Below are 21155 nucleotides of genomic sequence, written 5' to 3' on the forward strand. Positions count from 1 at the left end.
TGGTATATAATATATTGGTCATTTCCACATTGGTTTTTAATACATTTTATTGGTTATTAACATATACATATATACATATATAACTCTTCCTTAAGGTTTGAATTATATATATATATATATATATATATATATATATATATATATATATATATATATATATATATATATATATATAAATATGTATATATATCTTCATTGAGGTTTGAATAACCAATAGTTTGTTGCATATTAAAATTTCTAAAAAATTACTTTTATATTTTTTGAACGTTCTAAATATAATAGAACTAGAATTTTAAATAAATTTGTTTAAAAAAAAGTTTACGTCAATTTTTATATTTTTTAAGTGACGTCAAATTGCACTTTCTTTTTGATTTTTAGTAAACACCTGCACATTGTCAAAGCAACACAATTTTGTACCAGCTTCTCCATTCCATTTTAAATGTATTCATGGATTGCGTCGTGGTTCACAGGAACAAAAGAAACGGTAGTGCGTGTCACAAAAGATGTTTCTGAGTCAGATTGGATGTGGATTGAAGTAATAAAAGAAGATAACAACCAAGAAATATTCATTCAGACAAGTGAAGAATTACGCAATCAAATCATGAGTTGCTCTAAAATTTCAAAAAAACGTCAACAACGGCTTGCATTTGAAAATGTATCAAGGTTACGATTCAGTAAATCACTTAATGTTGACTCAGCATTTTATTTAACACAAGCACAAACACTTTCCCCAACAACTACCGATAATATGTTCAAAAGTAAAGGAACCGTAGTCTTCTGTAAACATATATTAACTGAAAGATATTTTGTACCAACTTTGATTAATAATTACATAGAAGTTGTTGAAATATCTGCATCAAAATATCGAATTGGAAATATGCTGAAAGTTTCAAAAAAAAAAATCGGTAAACTTAATACTTTTTTTCCAAATTAAAAATATTTTTCTGTAAAATTTTTGCATTACTATAAAAAATGCTTTGCTTGTGTTTAAGTTAAAAAATGTTTAAAAGAGAAATGTTTAAAAAAAGTATTTAAAAGAAGTGTTTAGTTCTTATAGCTTTAATATAAATTTTTATAAATGATAAAAACAAATCCTTAGAGATTAAGTTCTTTTAAAATTCTTTAGGTTTCGAAGACATTCAAAAGTATGCAGTTGTCCTTAACCAAGCCTATAATCAATGGAAGAGGGTTTACAATGCAAGTTTATTAGCTGTTGAATGGAAAAAAATTTTAGCGTTGGAATGGAACGTTGAATTACCTAAAAGCATTGAATGGAAAAGTATAACATTGGCAATAGAGTGTAAAAAAAACACGCTCTGTATTGAAGGAACACCACAGCTATTTCTAAAATATTATAGTAATCATAAAAATGAAAAAAATAAGTACTTAACTATTGACATAATGGAAAAAACTCATGTTATTCCATATTGGATGCAAAGAATTGATGTCGGATTTTTTCAAGGAAGTAAAAAACTTATTCAAAAATTACCCTCTTGGATGCAAAAAATTAATGTTGATTTATTTAATTCAATGCAACAATACAAGATGCAAAACCATTGTTTAGACGAGACTTGTAAAATGCAAAATCATTGGTTAGACGAGACTTGTAAATTGCGTAAAGAATGGTCGAGAACTATTAATGTGAATGAAGTAAGTCAAAATTTAAATAAATCAAAAAAGTCTTTACATCATTTACCAAGTTGGATGAGATCTATTGATATTTTTGATTACTTGCCTTTCTCAACAAGTTTGAAGTCTGAAGAAAACTTGTTACCAGAATGGATGCTTCGCATAAATATTTACAAAGAAGAATCAGATTTGTGTTTTTCACCCCAAAATTTGTTTCAAAGTCATAAAGTTGGCATATCTAAAACAACTAGCCTCAATGACCAAGTTAAACCTAAAAGTACAACAGAGTCCCTTCAAAGAATTTCTAGGTCGTTTAGCGATAATATTATTGGTGTTGCTGTAATGATTGCTGCTTGTACAACATTGCCACCTTTAAGATTTGTAAATTGTATCAAAGACACAAAACAACAAGAGGTAGCTTTTCATAAAAATATGGAGCCTAATAAACCAATCAAAAAGGCTCAGTCGTGGAAAATGTCAATAAGAAAAAATAAAAAATGGCTGAAACGACGCAATGCAGCTCAAAACATTTATTTAAAGAAAGGGAAACGCTGTTCCAACAATTAAATTGATTTTTATAATAAGATTTTTTTTTACATTAGTTGTTATCTTTGAAGTATTTTCTATTAATTCTGTCAATAAATTGACCAGGCGTATCTTTGTTTACAAAATAACATCTAAAAAACAAATCTATTTAATTCATGGCTTAAGGGGCCATCCATAAATGATGTCAGTAATTTTTCTATTTTTGAAGCTCCTTTACCCCTTTGTCAAACTCAGTCAGTTATTGGCTGACAACTCCCACTTAAAAATAGTGTCAGTTTTTGTTATTTACCTTCCCCTTCCTAAAATAAAATTAAATATGCGCATATACCATCGATTTTTAATGGTGTTATTTTGACTTTTTATTGATCTTTTTTCAGGTCTGCTTTATAGATGGCATAAATATAAACTTTAAAAAAAGTTTTTTTTTTAAACTGACATTGTTTTGTTCTCAACACACCCGCTTCCTGATTACTATTTGTAGTCAAACTTTTAAGTGCCCCTTCCCCCTTCTCTATCTTCTGACATCATTAATGAATGCATAAATTATGTCAGTAGTTTTAACATGGTTTAAAAACTGGATGCAAGTTAAATTTAGATTTGAAATACGAGAAAGTAGTTATGTTAACGACAAATCATCTTGTACAGTTGTAGATCATTTTCTAAACTTGTATTTTATATGTATTCTTTTCTTAACACCAACTTATCTCTTTTCGATGTTATTCTTGATCAAATTGACCAAGCACTCTCTCTTTATTCATCAGAAAATATCGTTGTTGTTGGTGACTTTAATCACACTAAATGGCTTGGTTCTTGTGTCAGTGATTCTGCAAGTGTTAAGGCCTACAACTGTTGCCTTTCTCAATCTCTAACTCAAATAGTCAACTTTGGAACTCGCTTTCCTGACAACCCGAATCATTAACCTTATTTACTCGACTTATGTCTTGTTTCTGATCCTAGTCAGTGCTCAGTTTCTCCACATTCACCCTTAGGTGTTTCTGATCACGGTTTGATCTTTGTAAAACTATTATATTATTTTTCTTCATCATCAGAATTCCCCTATCATCGTACCTCTTACAACTACATTAAAGCTGACTGGGACTCATTCCATATTTTTCTTCGTGATCGCCCTTGGGTAGAAATCTTTCGTCTTCCTGCTGAAATATGTGCTTCTTACATAACTTCTTGGATTCAGGCTGGCATGGAATCTTTTACTCCCTCTCGACAATTCCTGGTCAAGCCTCACTCTTCTCCGTGGTTTTCCTCACATTGTGCTGCTGCAATTTCTAATATAAACCATAACTTCCATATCTATCGACAAAACAATTCTCCAGAAAGCAGACGTTTGTTTACTATTGTAAGAAACCATAGTAAAAAGATTTTGTCTAATGCCAAAGCCCACTATTCTCAGGTCATGAAATCTCGTATTTCATCTCAAAAATTAGACTCTCGTGACTTCTGTAGAATCTTTATAAGTATCAATAATAAAGGCAATTCTGTAATTCCACCTTTCTTGTATGGCCTTGACATTTCTAAAGTTTTTGATAAAGTTTGATATGCTGGTCTTCTCCATAAGCTTTTTACGGTGTATCAGGTAACTCTTTAAGATTATTGAGTCTTTCCTTTCCAATTATAGTATAAAAGTTGTCTTCAATGGACAGCACTCTTCTTCATATCCTTTAACTTCAGGGGTTCCTCAAGGTTCTATTCTTGGCCTAAAACTCTTTTTAATTTACGTAAACAATCTTCCAGATATTTTTACATTTAAAGTGGCATTGTTCGCTATGATACTACTATTTATTCTCGTCTTGATTAGAAGCTAACACTCTCTGATTGCTTGGAGGGGGTAATTGTTCTTGAAAAGGATCTCTTAATTATATATTGCCCAACCCTTGGTAGTTTCTCGTATCATATATATCATTAGTTGATCCCTACGGGTTTTCGTGTTAATTCTTTTTACGAAATTCGTCCCCACGGACTTAGTGTTGATATCATTTATGATTTTTAAATAGAGTTTTACAAATATTTGTCCAATGGGAATTGCTTGTGTAGCAGTTAATAATGATTGTCTAAAGCGAATATTACAAATGATTGTCCAAAGGGAATTGGTTGTGCAGTAATCATTAAATAAAGCATATTTTTTATTATTTTTTCAATGTGTGGCAAAAGTGTCAAAGGTCTTTGTTGTCTGTATTTTAAAAGATGGATAAAAATAGTCTTCTAAATTCGCTTATAAAATCTTACAATAATGCTCATCCGTTCGAGAAAAAAGCCTATAGTCAAAAAAAAGTCCATAAAATATGGAATAAGATCAAGGAAAAGCAAGATTTGGAGGTTCAAGTAAAGACTTTGATCCAAAAGATTACCTCAATGGTCTTGAAACAAAAAGGTTCTTTAATTTCATTTTTGGCCCATGAAACAACCAAGCAACCTGTTCCTTCCCATGCCAGTTCTTCCTCTTTAGAGTTCCAGCTTTTTTCAGATCAATTTATTGAGCCAATAGATGTCGCTGATACCACGTCAGATGCCTCTCGACACGACATCCTGAGCACAGTTCAAATTGAGACGAAGAAGGTCAAGACTCATGCTCAAGACACAATTAAAGCAGAGATCGTTGTTTTAATCAAGAAATAGTTGATATGAAGAGCAGAAAAAGAAGTGACTTATGGACCGATGCTGAAGAAGAAACCATTAAAAAGAAGAAGGCCAATGTCCAGGAGCTTACGATTAATCTAAACAAGTTGATTGGCAATATGAGGTCAAAACGAAATCAAGGGCTGAAAAGAAAACTGTCATGAATAAGGTAATATTTATTGCATCATATAATAATAAGTTACAATAAAAATATTGTAAAAAATGAACATTAACTTATTTGTATAGATCTTTCGGTACTGTAGGTGTTCGCTAACCACCCGGTGAGAAAGTGAAAAAAAGCTCTTAAAGTACGTGACTGAATCGATCGCCCTACTATTGAAGTAGAACAATCTGATAGATTGCGTGTCATCATTTAACTTGCTGAACATGTATCTGCTTCCCACGAGAAAAGACAATCTGAAGTGTATAGGGTGAGAGTACAACTTTAGATAATAAATAATTCTAATGGACTATATTAGGTCTCAATATAACTTTTCAGCCTCTGAACTAATTTACTGATTATTTTTTGATTCCTTTTAAAGTGCCTCAAATTGTTGAATGAGCTTGGTGCCGAGCTCGAAAAGAGAGGTTACAATCTTAGTAGAAGTGCTTTATATACTCGTTTGCTTCCAAAACGGAGCGATTCGCTTAAAGGAAAGAGACACGTCCACACGGTTCCAGTTAAGTTGATGCGGGCTCAAAATGACCTCCATTCAAGTCACGTGGATGGCCCATTTTGTACAGCAACTATAAAGAATGTGGAAGAAGTTTGCTCTTTTTTAGGCCCCAAGGATGTGTGCTTTATAAGTCAAGACGACAAAGCTCTGATCCCTATTGAAATCACCATTTGATCTGGAAAGCATTCATCATCGGCAGCGTATGCTCACGGATTGGACTTTGAACGACATTTGACTCTGTCAGAGTTTGATTCTATCACAAAAGATCCTTTGACCAAGTTGGTCAAGCCAGTGGTTGTCTTCAGTGTTGATGGTGGACCAGATGAAAATCCACGATAAGTCATCGAAACTGGTATAGCCTTCTTTTTCAAATTTTTAAATTAGAAGAAACATACAGTTATGTTTCTTCTAATTTAAATATCTATTTTTTTTACAACAATTCATCATTTCGTTACAAATGATTTGGATGCCTTATTCATCATGAAGAATGCGCCAGGACGGAGTGCTTTCAATCAAGCCGAAAAAAGGATGGCTCCACTGAGTAAAGAGTTGACGGGATTGATCCAACCTCATGATCATTGTGGACCTCATCTAGACTCTAAAGGTGTTCAAATTCATTTTTAATATCAACTGTTTATCAAAATACAATATATATATACAAGACTTAAGGAGTTAATTATCTGCATTGCGACTTATATTTAAGGCAGGACAGTGGATCTTTTTTTGGAGAAACAGAACTTTGAATTTGCTGGAAAGAGCTATGCCTCGGTCTTTTCAGTTCTGATGATTGACCAGTTTCCAACGGTGGCCGAGTATATCGATTCAGACAAAAAGACGGAGCTCGATGTCCATCATCTCTTATCAAAGGATCAGGACTGGTTTACCTCTCATGTGCGCACCAGTCAATATTTCACGCAAATTGTGAAATGTGAAGATTCCGAATGTTGTGCTTTGAAAAGGAGATCTTACTTCCATGTTATTTCTGGTCAATTTCTGCCTTTTTCAATCAGCCAGTCAGAAAATGGCTTGAAAGCTTATCCATTTCAGACGTTGTCAGCAAGAATCATTTTCCTTCTGTATTTTTTCTTATCGCTTCCAATATTCAAAGCACCATTTCTCAATCATTGAAATCATTCAAATCTCCTCCTTACAATCTGTTTTGTCCCTCTGTACAATCAAGTTTGTCTCAGAAAATCTGCAAGCACTATAACTTGTACTTTGCCTCCCAAGTCATGCTCAAATGCATGTCAACCTTACTCATTCCAATGTTATTAACCAAATAGCTTTTACTCTTTTGCAAGTCACGCCTGTTCGCATTGCCGCCAAGCGCAAAAAAGAGTTAATGACCGTAGTTGCAGTAGAAGAGAACGCGGCCTTTGCTGAATGGTTCGATGAGGACGAAATCGAAACGGAGGGCCTTCATATTCCGAATGAAATAATCTTTTTCAGACGAACCGAACTGCTCTTTTCCACATTATATTAGTTGACGATCACTTAAAAAATCCTTGGATAGATGATGAATGAGGTAAGTTCCAATGAACACTTTGATTAAATTTAATATGTCGGATAAGACCAAAGTAATATTAAATAATTTTTTTTTCAGAAAGGCAAAAGTACAAAAACATACATGGAAATACCTAATCAGATTCTGAATGATATTTATTGGTGGAGGGAGGGGGGGGGGGAAGGGATGCTCAATTTTATGATGTCCTTTTAAGAGGGTGGAGAGGGGAGGTAAAGGAAAAAAGGACAATCGGTGACAAAAGAAAGGGGGGGAGGGGGTCAAAAAATGCCTAATAAATGGTGACGTCATTTATGGACGGCCCTTTATTTGTCAAGTTTTTTTCCTCGAACATCAGTTCTTTGGAATTCGCTTCCTTCTTCTTGCTTTCCTGATTCATATAACTCGCAATCTTTTAAGTTGTCTGTCAATAGTTATCTTGCTCTATAAACTTCATCTTTTCTCTTTGAGTAACTTCCAACTCTAATAGTGGCTGCTTGCAGCCTTGTTGGAAGCGAAGATATTAAAAAAAAAGAAAAAGTTAAATTTTTACCTTTTCATCTTATTTTTTCTTCCTTTTTCAGCCGGTTTAGCTCCCTCTTCTTCTATATCATCCACGGATGATGATTCTGCAGTTGGATTCCTATGCAGTTTTATCCCAACTTCTTTTCTCAAAGTTTCCAATTTGGCTACAAGTTTATTTTGTTTCAGTTTTGATTGTTTTTGTACGTGTCTTTCAATTTGATTTAAAATTTTCTTGATGTTATCTTTTTCATTTTCTAAAGTTACATTATATCTCACTTTAATTGTTTTTAGAATTCGCTTTGTTTTTTTCAATAAACTTAATTTGATGTTCAAAGTTAGTAAGTTTCTTCTAATTCTCCTTTTTTTATCAATAACATTTTGACACAAGTTATCAATAGTATTCTTGAATCGTTTGTAAAAGTTGATTTTTATAATAGTGCAACCTCGAATATCAGTACGTAAAAACAAATTAAGTTCGATTTTAAATTACTCAATTTCCGGGGATAACCGGACTGTGGAGTTTTTACACGTGGTAATAAAAAGTCTATATTGTATAAAACAATTGAGTTTATTTGCGGCCTCCTGCAGCCTTTTTTTCTCGTTGTGTTTTTAGTCAAATATATTTATTTTCGCGTAATTTACAATTTTTTTATGTCCTAACAAACCGACACAAAACATGTTTATACTTCAATTTTTCTTTAATTTTGAAATGATTCACAAATTAAATTTCCAGATCAGGATAGAAGAAATTTTTATAGTACAGACTTTCAAAGTTATTGTTAAAAAACAGTATTGGTGCAATTTTAAGATAATTATTTATCTTCACTTTCTTCAACTTCAAACAGCTATAAAAAACAAAATGGTTTGATAGATTTCAAAATATTTTTTGAACTGACCTATAAATGTTCTACACAATATAAATTTACTATTTAAAATTAAAAATTAAAATTAAAAAAAACGAATTTTTTCATGCAAAAAAAAAATAATTTTTTTTTAGTTTAATAGGTTTGAAATATGATTAGAAGCTCAGTGGTGGACGCAGGAATTTTTATGTTTCTGATATGACACTTTCAGGAATTGTAAAAATTCGAAATTTAAGTATCCATATTTTAAATCAGAATGTTTTGCAAAAAGTTCTTATTTGAAAATCGTGCTAATCACAAATGCAGTTTGTGCGGAAAAAAATAAAATCGCATTGTGGGGGAGTCAAATATTAGTAGCAAGAAATATTAGTATATTATTGAGATGTACCGGAACTAGTTTATGCCGAGTCCCTGATTCTAGGTACCCGGAAGAAAATACCGGATCCGAGTCGGGGTACCCGGCACCATGTTTATTTTAAAAAGTCGGAATAAAAACTTGTGAAATCTCAAGTGCTGGATTGCTTTCATAAAATAACGCTGATTGATTTGCGTTAATTAAGTTTGCCTAAATATGTAGAGTTTTTTTAATAAACAACTATATTTACAATCGAGGTCACAAATTCAAATTACGTAAACTAAAGTGTAAACTCGATGTACGTAAATATTCTTAATCCCTCAGAGTTGTTAATACTTGGAATAACTTGCGGTCTGACAGCGTTAATGCAAAAAACATCAAAAGCTATAAAATTAAAATTAACTCTATCAACTTCGAAAAATACTGCTCCGGCAAACTAATTTTTGCTTTATAATTGTGGTATTATATATTAAATGTTATACATTAATAATATATATTATACATTTTTTTGTAATTTAATTCTAAATAATTGCTAATATGCGCTAATTAATAAAAAGTTATGTTATTGAAAATAAAAGATTAAGAGAGACAGAGAATTGCAAAAAAAAAAATAAAAAAAAGAGTAGACCTTCTCGTCTGTAGTGTGAATAAAATAAAAAAATACTTTAAGTGAGACACGTCTATATTGAGTAAATTAGACTTTGTGATTGTTGACTCCATAATACCCTTAGACTGATATCGAGAAGTTTATTGGTTGAAGTTTAAACTAAAAGCAATCCTGTTAACAATATTTCGACACAATTTAAAGTACCACTTAAGCAAATAGTTAAAGCATTTAAGATTAATATGACCTTAGGTGCTGTAATAATTTACATTGGGAGTTTAAAAAACTATAAAAACTTTTACTTTTTTATTTTTAATTAAAAAATGGTAGTTTTTAAGCCATAAAATTTAAAATTGTAATCTTTATATAAAATCATTATTATTTTTAGAATTTTTATAAAATTTCACTTCCTTTGAGATCCAACATGATATGCTTTTGAAGAACTTTTTTTTTTCAAAATATTAGGGACCCGTCTGATGTTTAAGAGCGACCCCTAAAATTTTTTTTTATTTAAAAGTTTTTTAAATTTAGTATTAATTTATTACATACAACACATTTAGGGGGTGGCAGCAGACAATTTTAAAAAATGTTGTTTTTAGAATCACCCTAATATATATATATATATATATATATATATATATATATATATATATATATATATATATATATATATATATATATATATATATATATATATATATACATACATATATATATATATATATATATATATATATATATATATATATATATATACATACATATATATATATATATATATATATATATATATATATATATATATATATATATATATATATACATATATATATATATATATATACATATAAATATGTATAAATATATATGTATATATATATATATATATATATATATATATAAATATATATATATATATATATATATATATATATATATATATATATTATATAAGAGATTTCTTAATATTTCTTAAGAACTTTAAGAAACACGATAAAGATTGGAAGATTAAAATTAATAAAAAAAAATATTTTAAAAAAACATAAGAAAACTGTCACTTTTCTACTCTTAAGCCATCTTTATTCTTCTACTTTGATTTCAAGTTGTAATGGAGGTTGTGGAAAACTTTGTATTGCTTCAATAGTTAGTTTGAGGTCTTTGCTATAAGTTAAACTTAGTTGTGATGGATCAACATCATCAGGTAAAAAAATGTTTCTTGTAAGCTCTTTGTGATGCGAGTTATACCCGTGCTCATTAGTATTTTCAGTTTTGGTTTCACAATGAACAAGTAAGCTTCTACCTTTCATTTGAACTGAAATCTCTTCTGGTTTAAAACCTTTTACATCTAAACAATATTTAAATGCCTCTTTTGATGGTTCCACAATACCTTTTGTTAAAGGTAACATTTTGGGAGCTCGGATTTGCAAAATTCCATCTTCACTGATAGTTGAAGTAAGAGCAGTTGGATCTACATCATCTGGAATAGTGTACTTTCTGAGAAATTCACTAGATTCAAAACCGTTTTCATTTGTATTTTTATGTTTGCCACATACTTCAAGAAATCGTCCTAAATAATAAGAAATATTAAATAAAAGCTTATATTACTTCAATAAGTTAGTAAAGCAACATTTAGATAAACAAAAAATACCTTCTACTTTCATAGTAACCTCTTCCGGTTTAAAATGTTCGATATCAAGATTAACAACGAATCCATCATTATTCAAAACAGACCAATTCAAAACCGGATGAGTCACATGTGAGAAGTTTTCAAAAAGATCTTTGTTTTTATACTTTATTCTTGTCATTGTGTCATTTAAAGCAGGAAGGTTTTCAAAAAAAGGAAAATGTTTCAGAAGAGAGAATGTGTTATCCGTTTTATCCAAAGCATGATCAGTTGGATTATACTCTTGAACAGGTACTTGCCAAAACGTCATATTTTTCTAAAATATTAACAGTTAAATTTAAGCACATTAAAACCCAGTATATTTTTGAACTCTTCTAAAAAAAATTTTTTAAAATAAGATAAAGCCTCTTAAAATAAAGTTTTTTAAATCTGTAAAAAATATTATTTTTAGAGGTATGTTTTTAGAAAAAATAGTTTTTTTCAATATTTTTGGAAAAAAAATTGGTAATTTTTAAAAACTACAGGTTTTACAACATAATATTGTAAAATGTTCATTCTTTATTTAATTTTGACAGCAATAAAATTAATAACCAAAAAGTTAGACTAAAAATATATTTTAAGTGTTCTGTAATTTGCTCTTGAAATAATTCAATCGCACCAAATGGTAAACCGGAACCAAATTGTTTTAATTTTATGTATCGTTTTTCTAAATGTAATTTATCTAAGTAAATATATTGACTACAAGGAGGTAACTCCTGGAGCAAAGCATGGTATACAAGCCCTGTTATTTGCAGTGTAAGCAGGTAATTGCTTGTACAGTTTATGTAATTTTTTGAGTTCTTTATCTAAAAACTTATTACAATGGGTTCTGAAAAAGTAAGCAGACTTTTTTAAAACCACCTTTTTGGGAAGGTTGTTCCAAGAGCTTGCTATGTCATTGGTCAGGGTTTCACAAATTCACGCACTTTACAATTATCAATTATTTCATTTTATAAACAATTTCGTTAACCGTACTTAGACTTAATTATCAATTATTCGACATGCCAGTTAAATATAACAATTTTAAAATCTTGAATACAGTCAAACAAAGTTATTTTGAATTTCAACGTGTCTAAGTTAGGAAGTCGTAAGCGTTTTTTGCCGCAGAACTGTTTTAGTATTAAAGGTATTTATGTAGCTCGTTTCTAGATACATCGATACGTTTCTAGATACATCGATACGTTTAATGATTAATTTTTAAAATTGTTACAACTTTATATTTTAGGTATTAGCTTTAGATGCTATTTTGGTATCGCGTGTATCAAACTTACAGTTCAACGTGGTAGTGATATCGAGGTCATGCTCCTTTTGATTACTAAAAAGGATACCAGTTTAACAAAGCAGTTTTCCAGTGACACCAAATGTTTCTAACTTATGCTTAAAACATTTATGTTTGGAACAGTGTCAAAAACCAACTTGTCAAGCTTTAGTAAAAACGTCAAGCCATTGCTGATAAGTCAAAGATGAAGAAATAATATCCTTGGACTCTGACAGGTTAATGACGTATAATTTTTTTCTAAAAAACAGGAAAACTATTCCTCACAATTAAGTTTTCTAAATGAACTTGAGCCTCGGAACTGGTTGTTTGATTCTGAAGTTCAGACGTTGAAAAAATGAGACCTTTTTTAATAAAAGCAGTTTTATAGTATGAGTTTAAAATTTTATCTTTAGACCCGAATTACTAATGTCACCGTTGAAATCATGCATAGCGCTAATTTGCTTTTTTTATTTTTTGCTTCAATTTTACATAGCTAAATAGCAATATCTTATTACGTGTTGTACTTTCTTAGTGTTTTTTAAATTTGATTTTGTACCAGATAATTAACTTTGAATCTTCTTATACATGTTGAGAACTGGTATGATTTGGGATCTGGTTTACTGGAAAAAAATCCAAAGTTCCTTCTTTTTTGCAAGAAAATGGCGCAACTGGCTATTCATTTAGAATGGTTGAACTTTACAAACATATTTCCTATAACGAAGGATTCATTTATTGCACGATTTAACTTAATTAGAAAATATTCGTAACATTGTGTTGTGTTCTGAGAAGTAAACTAAACATTTAAGTCAATTTTTTGGTTTCAAGAACCTTGGTTTTTAAATTCTGCCAATTAATACTTAATATTTAAACGCGCAAAATGAGGTCTATTTATGTTTCCAACGGTAGTCATAAGTGATTTAATAGTCATACGTCATTTAATAGTCAGACATCATTTAATAGACATGCGATATTGGTTGGTGGTGTTACAAAGTAGAGGAAGAGACACAATGTCGTATATATGTTTGAATGACTCAGATGATGTGCAAATAAATTAATCAGATTAGGGATCGCAGTAGCTTTGCATAAAAGTTGCAATAAACTTATGTCAACCCAACCCAAAATATTAAGGAAAGAGTGAAGCATTTACTTTTTAAAACTAATTTCTATTAATAATATTTTTTGAGTTTAAAAGTTAAAAGTATGTAAATTGTATAATCTACTAACTTTCGGGAGTTTGAAAAGTCTCAGAAAAATATAACATGAAGCTATTTTATAAGATCATTTATGTTTATTGTATTAGCTGAGACATCGTTAAATAAAATTGTCTACATTGCTGCTATTGTTTGAAGTACTTACTCTATTCTTGCTTGATCAATGACTAGACCCATCTTTTTTCGAAATTCGTATTGATAAACAAATTTTGTGTTAACTAAAAAACTTATATTTGTGGCTCAAAGTTGCCTCGGGGTAACTTTAGTTCACTCTGAGGTAACTTTAGTTTCACCCGGAGTAAAAGTCCAGTAAAAAAGACTAAACATGGAATTAAATAAAAAATTAACAACAACTTTTATGTAGGAACTAAACAAAATAAACGGAGTAAAATAAACAAAGTTTATAGATTCCAAGTAAACAAAGTAAAATAAAATTTAGCCAATTTTTTATTTATTTATTAACGTTTATTTTTGCATCAACATTTTCGTCGAAGCTGTCTGCGATTATAATAAATATATGAGATAATATTATGTAAAAATAGTTGCATGGTATAAATACAAACAAGTATAGAAATAAATTAGGAGTTTTTGCTAACTTTTCTAGCTAGCAATTCTCGTCGCTAAAACGCTGTCTTTAACAATACAATCATATCGCTAGCTAGTGGCTAGCCGATTTCCCACCGGGCAAGACTTATCCGGATTGCTAACTTTGTAGTAAAAATAAAGATGACATTTAGACACTTATATTACACTAAAATTCATCTTCAGAGGTAATTTATTCCATATTTAGCAGGATTATTCTGGTTTTATAAAACCTTCAAACAACGCTGCATCTTCCATATATATTTAAATTTTATCTAGTTGCTAAGAGATTAAAAGCATAATAGAAAACAAATGCATTATTATAAATTAGAATTTAAATTGATTGAATAAGCTTTATTTTAAAACAAAATCTGAACAATGACAAACAAAAGTTTAAATTAGCAATATTATCGATAAATTATGGTATAATTATGGTAATGATTGCTGTGCTATTCATTTGTTTGAGCTATTAATAATTATAACTGCTAATATTATAATGTTAACAGCGTTTTGGAAAATGAAGTTTATGCCCAATTTCACAACGTTTTTAGACTCGAAAAATGAAAAAAAATCAGTTGGATTTGAACTACAAGTTTCTGACTATCTGTAAACAAAAATCTGTGGTTGACTGACACTAACCACTAAGCAATTACAAATGCATACTGGATGATGACGGTGAATGTGATAAGCATTTAAAAAATTTTTTATATCTCTTGTGTGCAATTTTTGTGGTAACCAGATACTTTAAAGTTGCTATTGGAGAAAAAAACTGATTATTTTAATGTGCAAATCATTATTTTGTAGCGTATTATTTTCCATAATTCATTAGAAATCTGTTTTAGAATGATCGCCAATTAATAAAACAAGTTTTCTAATAAATTCTTGTCAACAGGTAGACTAAGTAAGAATTACGAGTACCATTTACAACACAGTTGTAAATATTACTCGTAATTCTTACTTTCACTTTCATTACTTCGAAGGCTTATTTTTTAATTTATAAAGAATTACTTTCAGAAAAAAGTACAAAAGTACTTAAAGTTTATTGGTTCGAAATAACTGCATAACACGCGCAATATCGCCAAGCCAAAACAAATACCGTATGATTTTAGGTTCCAGCCATAAATCAAGACGCTAAGCTGCAAACACACAAAATGCGCAACTTGAAAACACAACGCGTTAGACGAACTGGCTGTCTGTTTTGAAAACTATTCAAAAACGATTATGACAAAACGCAGCAATGCTATCATCAGTAATCTGCATGCCACTCAATATACTCATTATACTTGTATACTATATTAAAGTTGTAACTGCTGATTATGACGCAGTTTTCAAATAATTATTCAATCAACGTTAACAAGATGTCAAACGTTATCGAACAAACAGTCACAAAGTAATACATCTATAGAAGTTTATAATAAATCATTAGGTCTGCAGTTTGTTTTTCCTTATTAAACGAGGTGGAGTTCAATGCAGAATTATCATCAGCAGCAATTTTCTATGCAACTTATGTCAGTTTGGATCAAAGACAAAGAATTAAAGTAAATGGATTGGCTAAAAACAGTGACACTGGCTTAAAACTTTATGCTGTGACTTTTTTGTAATTGAGTATTAAAAATATATATTTATGCAATAAAAATGAAAACTTAAATTTAAAAACTTAAATTTAAAAGCTTAAATTTAAAAACTTAAATTTAAAAACTTAAATTTAAAAACTTAAATTTAAAAACTTAAATTTATAAACTTAAATTTAAAAACTCAAAATTAAAAAAAAAAAATTTAAATCGTTTTTTTTTTTTTTTTGATAAACTGTTATTGTATTTTGTATTTGTATATATATTTTGTAAATGAACAAATAATTTTACAATGTACTTGTAAAAAATTAATAATATTCTTTAAATTCTGACAAATCTGTTGTTTTTAAATTCATATATGCGTACCAGATACGGTCTGCAAAATAAGTCAAATAATTTCTTTTATTCTACATCGATGACGAGTAAAATATTTAAATCTACAAATAAAAAAAATTAAAAAACAGACCCTAGGCGGATAGAGTAGTCAACTATTTGCAAATCTTTTCAGCTTTTGTAAAGTTTTTACATGTACGCAAATAGTCACCAAATTTCAAAATGCAAAATTGACTTCACAAAGAGTAATATTCAATCAAGCTTATCAGTCAAAACTACAAATTGCTAATACGTTTGAAACACCGTCACCTCAATCTGAGACTTTGTCAACTACCAACCACTGGAATCAATAAAAAACAATTAAAATTAGTCTAACAGCTTGCCGCAGCACAGTGGGACAGAGTGTGCCAAAAAATACCAAAAAATCAATGTCAGCATTGCACAGTGAAAATTTGTCATTATGGTGAAGACATGTTCATTAGAGGAAATATCTAGTTAAAAAAACATAAAATATTAATTTAAGCGTAATTTTATGCGATTATTTACACGTTAATTTGACATGTGTTCCAAAACGTTATTTTGCATTTTTTATTTATCAACTTTCTTACGCTATTATTGTTTTAAATTAACTTCATTGACTTTCATTTTAAACTATATTATTTTAATTAAGAATGTTTTTTTCGCTCAGGCTTTTAAAATAGTTAAGCGTAAATGTAATCATTAGTTTTTATGCAGTGAACGGAAACTTTCGGCTTCGGCCGAAACCGAAACCGAAATTTCTGCTTCAACAATTTTTTTACTTTTCCTGTTTCGGCCGAAATTTCGGTTCAAACCGCAACCGAAATGAACCGAAACTTTTAAAAGACTTTTTTTAAGTTTTAATATAGAGTAGGATCATGACAGTTTCCTAATTGTAATCGTTTGTTAGTAAATCAATTTTTAATTATAACAATTGTAAAAATTTTAATTGAAATCACGTTACATAATAGTTTTAAGTTACTATTCTCAAATCATTCTTAAAATGAATTAACATTTAAGTAAAGCAACCCAAACCAATAGTTTCATCAAAAGTTTCTCAGTGCTAAATTTTACAATGGAAAATAATCGATAAAAAACTGGTTTATGGAATCATTTTACCGTGACAGTTAGTGATTTCAAATACGGAACTTGCAATTTGAAAATATCTCGTGGATCGCACAACCCAAAACTTCAATCACTTAGCGGACTTTCATCACATTTATAAAGTGGTTTACTCTAAAAAATCTCTTAACTGAAAAAGCAATACAACTACCGGCAGTCCTATAAATCTCAAAAATTGATTCAAACTTCAAAGAAGGTCTGAAGTTTCTTGTGCAACCGTGGCGCAGTGGTTAGAGCGCTAGCCTTTTAAGCAGGAGTTCCAGGCTCAAAACGAGCTTCGCATATATTTTTGCGTCACGGTAATGAAGGAGGCATGAACTTCCTGGTTAAATGCACTTCCGCGGTGCTCTCTGACAAGACCTATAGGTCTTCTTGGGGCACCTAAATAACAACAACAAAAAAAGTTTTATGGATTTATATTAGAAAACAACATTAAAAGCAAAGTTTGGTTTGGCAAAAGTAGCAAAGAGATTCCTTAGACCTCCACCAACATCTGCCGAAGTTAAAAGGTTGTTTTTAACTGCTGGAGAAATTCTTTCAAATGAAAGAAACAGACTTTTGCCAGAAAACATGAAAAAATATGTATTTCGCAGAGAAAATACTTCAATTATTACCTTTAATTATTGAAATGTCTTGACATATTAGAGTTTTTATCAAACTATGTTACATGGTGATTGGCTAGATATATGTAAAATAGTTTTTTTTTTTGCTTTAATTCGGTGATCATAAAAGGTTCAGGGATTTTAAACATTCATTTTCAAGTTTCGGCCGAAAATTCGGTTTCGATTTTGGCCGAAATTTCGGTTTCGGTTTCGGCTACGGCTTCACTGAACCGAAATTTCGGTACTTTCGGTTTCGGCTCAAATTTCGGTTTCAGTCGATCACTATTTTTATGCATCGAAAACAGACAGTTTTCGATATTTTTTTTGCGACTAACCTTTACTATTAGATATCAGATAAACTATCCTCCAATACTCTCCAAACATTTGATTATGTAAATCTCATGCTAAATGTATGTAAAATGCATCATAAATATTTTTCAACTTTTTGCAATAAAAAAAGTTATAACAAAAGATTGGTCTTCGGTTAATGGTCAGTTGATGAGAAATACTGAACATGTAAAAAAGATGTTTTGTACACAAACAATACCTACAAAATCTTTTATTACTGTTATAATATATAAGTTTTGTAAATACAAATCTAAAAAAGTTATTTTATGACAAATACATGCATCGAAAAGTAATATTTTTAATGTTTACACTGATAAAACTTGTCTTGTCCATTAAAAATATTTCGTATTTTTCACCAAAATAATTAGTTTTAAAATATTTTTTTAATATTATATAATTACATGTTTATTACTTTATTTATGCATTTTATATATAAATATAGCTATTCTAATAAAAAAAACAACGAAAATAATTTTGGCACAAAAAACTCGATTTTGTCCCACTGTGCGCAGCTTAGCAACAAATGAAACACGTCATACACGTTGAAACAAATAAACAAAAAAATATAGAGACGTTAAGATATTTGATGAAAAGTATTTCAATAAACATGAAAAGTTCTTGAGAATGAAAGATGCTGACAGCAAAAATGCAACAAAGCAAGCTAGAAAACAACTTAAGCTTGATTTAATGATGAGCATAAGTAAACTAACAACAGCGACGCTAATAACAACAACAACAACAACAACAACAACAGCTAACCAAGTAAAGTTTAAAAAGTGCCCTAAAGTTTTCGGCAATGTTTCAACAAGTCAAATTTTAAATGGTGTTTTGTTTTTAAATTTCTAAATTGACATTTTATTGACATTTTTTTAATCTAATTTTTTTATATTTAGATAAAAATTCTCTCAACAAAAAATTTTTTTTTTCAGTTTAAAAAAGAAAAATATTTAAAACTCTTAACTACTTCATTCGATGAAATGTAGATATTACCAAGTTTTATATAATTTTACTTCTTTTGAGACTTAAATTTGTCTTTTTTTTTTTTTTTTTGATAGTCAAAAAACCACCTTTTGAAAATTTGGTTTTAAAGTCACAAATTTACTATTTATCACTTAAGTTTTGTTTATTACTTAAGTTTTAGTGTCTGTGAGCTCCAAAAATGATGAAAAACTTTTGGATCACTTAAAAAACAGGACACTTAAGATATAGAAAGTTATATTGTTTTCATTTCAGAGTGTTTATGCAAAATATATTAATGGCAGCTAGAAACTCCAAATTAAAATGGCTGCTAGAAAATTTGAGTTAAAATATAGTTTCAAAAACTTTGAATTTCTATATTCATTTCTCAAAAAAAGTCCACAACTATGGACCTAAGGACTTGATTTTCTCAACATTTTCGAAACTCCTTGACGCGAAAAACCAGGAACGAAAAGTGTTTCAAACCCGGAGTTATTTTCAGGACTTTACATCTTTGAAAATAAATTTAAAAAATATTGAAAAAAATGTATTTTTTAATATGTATCTTCAAAATTATCTTGCGTAAAATATTTTTCTTATATAAAATTAAGTAATATTTTATTTAAAATATTTTTCTAATATAATATCAAGAAAAACCTTTATTGAGCCTGCCTCTAGCTTCGGAAAATGGGTTCTTCTTAAAGAATACCATAAATATCTTCTTAGAGGATACCATAAAGACATCTTATTCTGTGAAAAAGTATTAATAAAAAATTTAAAAAAAGTTAAAAATTTTTTTCTTTAATCTTTTAAATGCAAATAATTCTCATGTACATGTACATTCTGTATATTTACGTAAACTTGTGCTGGTGTACCTATATATTTTTGTAATTTGTTCTAGAATTTTACCGTAATTAAGTTTATTTAAATATTACGCAATATATATATATATATATATATATATATATATATATATATATATATATATATATATATATATATATATCAATACCAAAACACAGTTTGTAAAGATAATAAATACTAACTTCATCAAAAAATTTTTTTACTGCACTGTTTTTCAAAATTACTTGACTTCAGCGTTTACTTAATTATGATTTCGGTTTGCAACGCAAAAGTTTGTTTCTTTTCTTGATTGACGTCATAAAACTTTTTGCGGTTGTTTTTTTTGTTTTTAGGGTTTCTCAAACAATTTTAATCGTTTTCAGGAGTTTTAAAAGAAAAAAATTAAGTTTTGTATATACTTTACTCCTCACATAAAAAAAACTTTTTTTTAATTGAATTAAATACTCTTTAGAAAAAGTGCGAGGAAACTTTTTGTGATTATCTTCTTAGATATAACATATGGATAGCCGTGGTTTTGTGGTTAGAGCTTTGGCTTCAGAAATGGAGGTCTCTGGTTCAAAACCGGGTCTGGTCATATAATCAACATTGGTAAGGAAGGTTAAATGTTGTGCTCTGTGATAAGACCGTAAGGATTTCATAAAGCACCTAATTAACTTAAAGATAAAATTGAGTTGCGGCGTCAAATTTCATATAATATTGGTCATACGCAATGTAGTCAAATGCTTTTTTTCACATTACTAATAAGAATTCCAAAGTTACATAACAAGAAACATTTATTGTAACATCATTTTTATATTTTAAGTAAAGAACCTTTCTCTTACTGAATCTTAAAACTCCTTAAAATTTGTTTTGAACATATTTAAAAAAAAATATTTTGCAATTGTAGCTGGTTGATGTAGCGCACTGATCCAAAAAAAAAAAAAAAAAAAAAAATTGACATAAATAATATAAAAGAATAACTATTAACTTAAATCTTTTCTTATAAAACAGAATATACAGTGTATTAACTTTGTAATGAGAATTGCGGTATAAAATGAAAAGTATATCAGTGTATATTATACACTGATATACTTTTCATTTTATATCCCAATCCTCAATAAAAAGTTTTGCAAGTGTTAAACGAATTTTATGTCGTTTTTGGTAGCAACGTAAAAAAGTATACTTTGTTTTAATTAATTTTGGTGACAATTTGTTAGCTCTAAACCATTCAGCAATACTTGGAAGCAGAGTCAATTTTAGGTTGGTGTGTCTGTGTGTTTGGGAGGTTTCCCAAAGTAGGTGATTTTTAAATTAAA

At 29.3% G+C, this 21155-nt stretch overlaps 2 protein-coding genes across 2 annotated transcripts; one reads left to right on the top strand and one right to left on the bottom strand.

Moving 5' to 3' along the window:
* Window positions 1–359: 359 nt before the first annotated feature.
* LOC124813925 (uncharacterized) lies at window positions 360–2225 on the top strand. The gene is made up of 2 exons (XM_065810245.1): window positions 360–905; window positions 1127–2225. Exons 1-2 carry the CDS (start codon window positions 440–442, stop codon window positions 2194–2196), a joined length of 1536 nt encoding a protein of 511 aa, XP_065666317.1. The 5' UTR covers window positions 360–439; the 3' UTR covers window positions 2197–2225.
* An 8106-nt stretch (window positions 2226–10331) lies between these two features.
* LOC105843824 (major egg antigen) lies at window positions 10332–20090 on the bottom strand. The gene is made up of 4 exons (XM_065809689.1): window positions 20043–20090; window positions 19654–19746; window positions 10980–11271; window positions 10332–10898 (listed from the first exon to the last, which is right to left on the bottom strand). Exons 2-4 carry the CDS (start codon window positions 19738–19740, stop codon window positions 10411–10413), a joined length of 867 nt encoding a protein of 288 aa, XP_065665761.1. The 5' UTR covers window positions 19741–19746; window positions 20043–20090; the 3' UTR covers window positions 10332–10410.
* Window positions 20091–21155: the final 1065 nt, after the last annotated feature.

The sequence above is a fragment of the Hydra vulgaris genome, chromosome 11 (assembly GCF_038396675.1).
Source record: "Hydra vulgaris chromosome 11, alternate assembly HydraT2T_AEP".
NCBI classification, from domain to species: Eukaryota; Metazoa; Cnidaria; class Hydrozoa; order Anthoathecata; family Hydridae; genus Hydra; species Hydra vulgaris.